Source organism: Andrographis paniculata, unplaced genomic scaffold (genome assembly GCF_009805555.1).
Source record: "Andrographis paniculata isolate CXL003 unplaced genomic scaffold, ASM980555v1 Contig77END, whole genome shotgun sequence".
NCBI lineage: Eukaryota > Viridiplantae > Streptophyta > Magnoliopsida > Lamiales > Acanthaceae > Andrographis > Andrographis paniculata.
Window position 1 is genome coordinate 3,764,854 of NW_026137614.1, and position 7,901 is coordinate 3,772,754.

At 36.3% G+C, this 7,901-nt stretch overlaps 1 protein-coding gene across 1 annotated transcript; it reads right to left on the reverse strand.

Moving 5' to 3' along the window:
- Positions 1-2,771: 2,771 nt before the first annotated feature.
- On the reverse strand, positions 2,772-6,779 carry LOC127266706 (uncharacterized). Its single transcript, XM_051297064.1, has 8 exons — positions 6,570-6,779; positions 5,987-6,457; positions 4,954-5,107; positions 4,579-4,873; positions 4,424-4,496; positions 4,255-4,345; positions 4,092-4,171; positions 2,772-3,318 (listed from the first exon to the last, which is right to left on the reverse strand). Exons 1-8 carry the CDS (start codon positions 6,660-6,662, stop codon positions 3,088-3,090), a joined length of 1,488 nt encoding a protein of 495 aa, XP_051153021.1. The 5' UTR covers positions 6,663-6,779; the 3' UTR covers positions 2,772-3,087.
- Between the last annotated feature and the right edge of the window lie 1,122 nt (positions 6,780-7,901).

Sequence of the window (7,901 nt, forward strand, 5' to 3'; positions counted from 1 at the left end):
TTATTATTGCTATTATGACTTTCAGTGTTGTATTATCTATGTTTTGGAGCGACCGTTGATCTTAATCTGCACGGTACTGATTAGTCTTGATCCATAGGATTGGTTTTTAATCGAAAGGTGGAACTTGTGATTAGTCTTGATTGATAGGATTGATTTTTAAGGAAACGGTGGAAATGGAAGACAAGAGCGAAATTGTAATCACTTAGTTATTATTATTATTATTGTTGGGTGCAAACTCAAGTACTATATTTGAGAACAAAAATTCACACCTTATAAATCTAACGTAAACTCTATTAATACGAGGTTTTTCAGAGTCCGGTTTGATGGTGAAGTGGCTGGGTGGCATTGGGGCCATTGGTTGTGGTGGTGGGCTCGCCCTCATGACCTGCGGATGTACTTTGTGTCGAAAGTCTGGCGTTGAGCCAGTCCCGACAATTGTTGTTGATCTAGCTGCGGATCCTTTTGTGATAGGCGGTGCAAGGTGGGCCTAAGTTTGTCCTTGGTTTGAGAGGAAAAAATCAATCAAGGCGGACAATGATATTTATGTTAATTTAAGGAAGCGGGTGAGCACTCTATGGAAGTATAAATCGAAGATTAGGGTTTATAAATCATTAGACAAGTATATATTTATACACACAATAGGTATGATGATACAAATGCGCTTAGCTGGGATAGTAACATCACCCCGGTTCTATCTGCATCATCACGCATTTGATGTATACATATATATCATACATACAGACGTGTGTACTTCATATATATATATACATGTACATATGCATACAACAAATGTGTGATGATGCAGATTGGACTGGGTGAGACGATTGATATGATCCAAAAGCGGAATAAAATGAGTAGCTGCGAGCCCCATCTACATCATCACTCGTTATGTGTATGTATACACCAAATAGCTGATGAGACAGATGTGGCTGAGGTGGGGTGGCGCTGCAGATTTGATCCTAAAACGAGATCAGATCAATATAATTAAAAGGCTCTCAACCCTATATGCATCACCACCTATTGAATATATATATTACATCCATGTGTACTTCATATATATACACATGTGCTTGTGATGATATAAATGAAGCGAGGTAGGGGTGGGGCTGCTGATTTGATTTCAAAGCGGGATTAGATTAGCAGTATCAAAAGACTCCTAGCCCCAACTGCATCCTCACCTATAGGGTGTATACACACACGTGTGGGGCTGCCGATCTGATTACAAAATGAGATTAGATCAACAACATCAAGAGACTCTCATTGCATTATCATCCATTAGGTGTATATATATAAATATGTGTATGTATATACCCAATGAGTGATGTAGCGGATGAAACTTTCGTGACGGTGCTGTTACTTTAGCCCCATTTGCATCATTACCCATTGAATATGTACATACACACATGAATATGTATACACCCAATAAGTGATAGATGCAGATAGGGTTGGATTGAGGTTGCTGATCCGATCCCAAAGCAAAATCATATCAACAGCATCAAAAGGCTCCCAACTTCATCTGCATCATCACCCATTGGATGTATATATACATACGTGTGTATGTATAAAATAATTTTATACATACATATGCTTGTATTTTATACATATATATATGTATATGAACACCCAATAAATGATGATGCAAATAAGGTGAGAGTGGGGCTGCTAATCTAATCCCTATCAGTAGCATGAAAAGGCTCGTAGCACTATTTGCATCATCACCCATTTATTGTATACATATACACGTGTGTATATATAAAGTGATTTTATACATACACATGTGTGTATTATATACACACATAGGTGTGTATACACCAAATATGTGATGATGTAGATGGGGTGGGAGTGGGGCTACTGCTGATCTGATGTGTACTTTATACATAGATGTACTTTATACATACATAACTGTGTATGTATACTCACAATAGGTGATGATGTAAATATGGTGGGAGTGAGGTTGCTAATTTGATCTCAAAGTGGAATCAAATTAGTAGTATCAAAAGGCTCTTAATCCCATTTCTATCATCACTAATTTGGTACACATATGCGTATATATAAAATAATTTTTACGTACACACATTGGTATTTATACAAGTAATAGGTGGGGATGCAGATGGAGGTGGGCTTATTGATTTGATCCCAAAGCGAGATCGGATTAGAAACATCAAAATGCTCATCGCTTCATCTGCATCATCACCCATTGGATGTATATACCTATATATAAAATGAATTTTTTCACACATATGTGTATGCATACACTAAATAGATGATGATGTAGATGTGAATATGAGCCTTTTGATGTTGCTGATGTAATCTTGCTTTGAGATCAGACCATCAGCCTCATATCCACCCTAGTCTCATCGTTATCACCCATTAATTGTATAGATACACATGTGCGTATGTATACATTCAATAGGTGATGATGGAAATGAAGGTGGAGCTGCTGATATGATCCAAAAGCGGGATTTGATTAGTTGTATCAAAAGGCTTTTAGCCTCTTCTACATCATCATCCATTGAGTATATACATATACATATGTGTATATATAAAGTTATTTTATAAATACACACATGTGTACTTTATATATACATGTGTGCATGTATACACCCAATAGATATGATACAAATGGAGGTAGGGGTCAACATCGAAAGGCTCCCAACCTCATTTACATCATCATCCATTGGATGTATACTTTATATATATGTATGTGCATATATACACCCAATAGATAATGCCGATAAGAGTATGGGCTGCTGATTCCAAAGCGGGATTAGATCAGAAGCATCAAAAGGCTCCCAATCTAATCTATAACGATACCCAAATATAAAAAAATAATCTTATCCCAAATACAAAAAGTCAACACACTTAAAAGGAAAAAAAAAAAAAAAAGTTCAAATTCGCGTGACTTCTTGCCATATTATCATTACCAATGCTAGCTCCTAATGATGTAAATCAATAAGCAAATATGGCGATAGTGCAACCTACATAACATATATCAGATGTTTCTTCGATCATTCATTCACAAATTAATCTCTTAAACCTCTCTCTCTCTCTCTATATATATATATACATATCATCAACGTATTCGTATCATATGGTAGCTCCAGGTTGAGGTTGAGAGTCGCGGCTGTCATCACTTGATCTCATTTGGTTGTTCACCTCATTCTCATTCTGCAGATTCTGATTTTCCGGCCGGCGGCTCCGCCGGCGCACTCTCCGTCTCCATTTGAGGAGCTCGACCACAACACTGGCTCCAGTCATTGCAACACCAAAACCAGCAAATGCAGACAGGAGCACTGATATAATCGCATGAACATGAACCTAATTCCTCCAAAACAAGGAACCATTTATGAATCATGAGAATTGAGAAACATTATCGGTAATTTGTAGGGGTGGTCAATTCATGTTTTCCGATCATGTTCTTGTCGGATTGAGCTGTGGGTATTGTTGGATTTTAGGGAAAGAAAATCATAAAGATTTAGGAGGAAGAATAGCGTATATGTGTTATTGCTCAACACACTTTGAATAGCATAAGAGTTTCATGGTGACTCATTATCTATCAACATTTAACCATATTAAATATAATCTTTCAACTCCTAACATCAATTATCAATTGATTATAGGATGTTATGCGCACGTTAACAGGTATAACAAAAAACCTGTCAACTCAAACACAATTCGAATCCGATTTTCAACCCAAAACACTTAACGATACGAATCTTTTCGGATCAGGTTAAGGTCAACTTAATTTTGTTTCAAGTCACCCTATAACCCGAATGAATCTGAATGAACTCCCAAAAACTTAACACGAAACAAACTCGAAAATCCACAAAACCTGATTTGTTTCAAGTTAAAATCAAGTCGGGTTTGGATTTTGGATTATCTAGTAACCTGATTTATATATTTCGGGTTATCAGGTCAATTTGAAACCCCATATGATCTAACTATTTTTTTTTTTTCATTTGATTGACCTGATTTTTTTTTTTTTAAAATCAACATCCAAATCCAAATCCGAACTTAAAAATCAAGTTAAAATTTTTTAAAATTTTAACACTTGTAAATAAATTACACACCACCCAAAGGAATCTACTCACCAAATTGTAGAAAAGATGAGCGAAGAGAACCACAAGAGCGAATTGAACTGATGCATAAATCCACACGAGCTTTCTCTTCACTGTGATTAATTAGAAGAAAATGTTCATCAAAAGCATCTTTATTTTTTATTTATTTTTTGGAATTCATAAATCTTTAACTTACCCATAGTCGACGAAATCATCGACGAAAGTAAGCCAAAGATGCACGAAAATGGAAGCGATATCGCGATCGCATTGCTATCCATCTTCTTCACCTGCATTTTCAAATTCCATCGTAAGTAAAACTCTCTTTTGTTGTCTCGAACATGACAATATTTTTCGATCGATCTTACCAATAATTGCTCGAGAAAACAAAAGTAGGCTAGCATGCCAACAATGACAAGTATGGGCAGCTCTTGCCAAACTCTGCATTAAAAAAAAAAAAAAATTTCCTTAAACTTTTAGGTGAAATGATCATTTTCATTTGCAGTTTGTATATACTACTTGCCTGTATCCATTGAATTCCATTTGAGAAAAACTAGTCCGCGAGGCGTCGCTATCCATAAGTATGGAGCTTTGAATGCGTTGAAGAGTGACGGGAAGATTCTCGACTTGTTGCTTGCAAACGTCGCACGTTCTATTGCCTTTAATCGAGAACCATTTGACGGCGCAATCTTGATGAGCGAGGGCAAGTTCGCCTTTGCAGCTACATTCCATCTTAAGTGTCTCTCCGCCTTCACATAATTCGACTAGACAAATTCGACAGACGGCTTCTTCTTCTGGTATATCTTCTTCGTCATTTTCTGCGGCAAAACATTTAACTTGAATCAATGGAAATATGAATATGAAGAGATGTGCGATGATGATTGGTGTCGAATTATACGCTCGTCTCCTATTGTTGCTTCCGGATCTTCGTCCTTTGGCCGGGGAGTCGAGGAAATTACGCGGAAGAAAGAGTTGCTCCTTTGAAGACTTTTCTCCTTGTTAAGGAGGACGGGGACAGACTGCGACCGGTGTATCGACCCGACTTCTTTTCTCTGCCATTGCACATACATATAATCAATCACACTATAAAAAAATGTCTAATTAGCAACACATTTTTTAGTCGCTAAAATCAATTATTCACTACAAAATTAATTTCGTCGCTAAAATTCTTTTGCTAGAAAATCTTATTTTCATACAAAAGTGTTTTAGCTACAAAATTATCTTTCATAATTAAAACCATTTGACTAAAAAAACCATGTATATTTTGATGTTAAAATTTTTTTGTTATAAATTTATAACAAAAACAACTTTAGCTAAGTAAGTATATTTTCGTAGCTATATTTTTTTTCTTAATTTTTCTTGAAAAAAAAAAAAAAACTTATCTTTTGTTACAAAAGTAAAATTTTTCGCCAAAGAACTTTACTAACACAATATAAGCGGCGAAAACAAAAATAATTTTTTCTATGAACTTTACTAAGATTTTTTTTTTTTTTTAGCTAGAATTTAACCTTTTTGTTGTGTAAAGTAAATGACAAATTTTACCTAGAAGCTTAAACTTGTAGAAAAAATACATCATTGAATATATATTATAGTTTTCTAATACGCCCCTGCAAGCTAGATTCATCCTACACAAATCTTGCACAAGAACATTATTTTATTTTTTTCACAAAATTGACCTTACTAATTATCTTATCTAAAAATTAAGCTTATACAAAAACGCATAATTATAGTCTATTAACACGGTCTCATGTGTAAGGAGCATTCATCCCACAGAAACTTGCAAGTTGACATTCCTTTTTTTTTTAAAATTGCCGAACCTTATGGACCATCTCATCTAAAAATTTAAATTTATAGAAAAAAATGCATCTGTTAATTATATATTATAATCTTCGGACACTTAAATAAGTAGGAAACAATTTCAAAAGGCTTACATGGAGCGAAAGTTGGCGATGATCCATACGGGGGTTGGCGTTGTTAGGATTGGAGTTTACGAGTGGAGACAACGGAAGGGACGACGTCCTCTTCATCCTCGGAGTAAAAATCTTGGACAGAGACCAGGACCTTGATATGGATGTCTTTCGAGAAGAACCAACATCAGCAGCAGCAGCAACAGCAGGTTTCTCGACATCATCGTCCGTGTCGGCAGTGCAGCTGTGATTGAAGCTCAGCTTAGGCAGTAGGCTCCGGATGGACATCGCCGGAGGTCTTGCATTCGGCCTAGAGTCGGAAGGGCTTGGCGCAATAAAGAAGTTGACCTTCTTGGGGGTGGGGGTGGGGGTAGGGGTGGGAGGCATCTTAATTTGAATGAATTCTTGAGGCGACATGGCCGGAGGAGGTATCTGCAAGAACAGCTTAGGCTTTCTCCTTTCATCTCTGCCCATCGATGCTTCCTCATCATTCTCCTATTGTAAATTTAAAGCAAAGCTTATGAATTAATGACAGAGAGAATTAATGGAGTTGGAAATGAGAGAGAGAGATCTAGAGAGAGAGAGAGAGAGAGAGGTGAAACCAAACCTGAGGAGGAATAGAAGTAGGGACAAGAGAGCTGCTGCCATGGTGTGCAGATTCCTGTTTTGGGGGATTATTATTATTAATCTTGTTGTTCATCGTCGTCTTTGATTCTTGTGAAAAATAGATAGATAGATAGGTAGATAGATTCCAATAATTGAAATGCACGATGATGATGATACACTGCACTTTATATATAAATGATGGAATCCTCCTCAGGGGTGGGGTGGGGTGGGGTGGTTTCAGTACCTGCTATTCTCCATTCTCACTCCCACTCCCAAAAGTAATTAAGTGCCACAGCTTCTCTACGCTTCAGTCTTCTCCAATTCAATGCGCCGCTGCTGCACTGCACTGTTGCCCCATACATACTTATATATACATATATATATATATATTATATACATACCAAAGTATTAGGCATAATTGAAGATGTGTTTCAATGTAGTTTTTTATTCTAGATCCCATTATCATTTATTCATCACACACATATATATGTTTTATTCTAAAAAATTAAAATTATTATTATTTTTATTTAAATGATTAGTTATTAAATTTAGTTTTTATTTAGAATATTAAGTATAAGGGTAAACTGTTTTTTTAGTCCCGTGGACCCCCTTATCATTTTAGTCCCGCAAGTGGAGCCTGGCGCAAACTAGTCCCATAAGTAAATAATTTTCGCTGTTTTAGTCCTCCGGCGCTGGAGATGCCCGCGTGGCTCGCCGGAGGTGACGTGTCCGCCGGGTCACACCTGGCGGACACGTGGATTTTTATTTTTAAATTTTTTTTTTAAAACTTATTTTTAATTTATTTTAAATTTTATTTGAATTTTTTTATTATTTTATTTGTTACAATTTAAAAAAATGAAAAAAAATGAAAAATGAAAAATAAATCCACGTGTCCGCCAGGTGTCGCTGACCTGGCGGGACACCTGGCAGACACGTCACCTCCGGCGAGCCACGCGGGTGTCTCCGGCGCCGGAGGACTAAAACAGCAAAATTTTTTCACTTATGGGACTAGTTTGCGATAGGCTCCACTTACGGGACTAAAATGATAAAGGTTCCAGTTACGGGACTAAAAAAACAGTTTACCCTGTATATAATATATATTTTAATTTTAAAAGACAACTACAATTGGTAAGACCAAAATGAAAAGAGATAAGCAAAACTGTGATCCTTAACTACGCATGACTTCCCGAAAAATGGCAAAATAGAGTTTCTCAGCAAGGATAATCCGACTTGAACAAAGACAAGGATAATCCAGACTTATCGTTGACTTTCAACCTAATTAATTTACAAGTGTTAGTACGTGTATATATATATATATATATACTTTTGTGTA

What these genes read in the sequence shown, in the direction of transcription:
- LOC127266706 (XM_051297064.1), bottom strand. Translation starts at nt 6,662, where the DNA reads ATGAACAACAAGATTAATAATAATAATCCCCCAAAACAGGAATCTGCA. An exon ending in ATCGCCAACTTTCGCTCCAT is followed by an intron (nt 5,108 to 5,986) that starts GTAAGCCTTTTG and finishes GTGCAATGGCAG; the next exon opens with AGAAAAGAAGTCGGGTCGAT. An exon ending in AGCAACAATAGGAGACGAGC is followed by an intron (nt 4,874 to 4,953) that starts GTATAATTCGAC and finishes GTTTTGCCGCAG; the next exon opens with AAAATGACGAAGAAGATATA.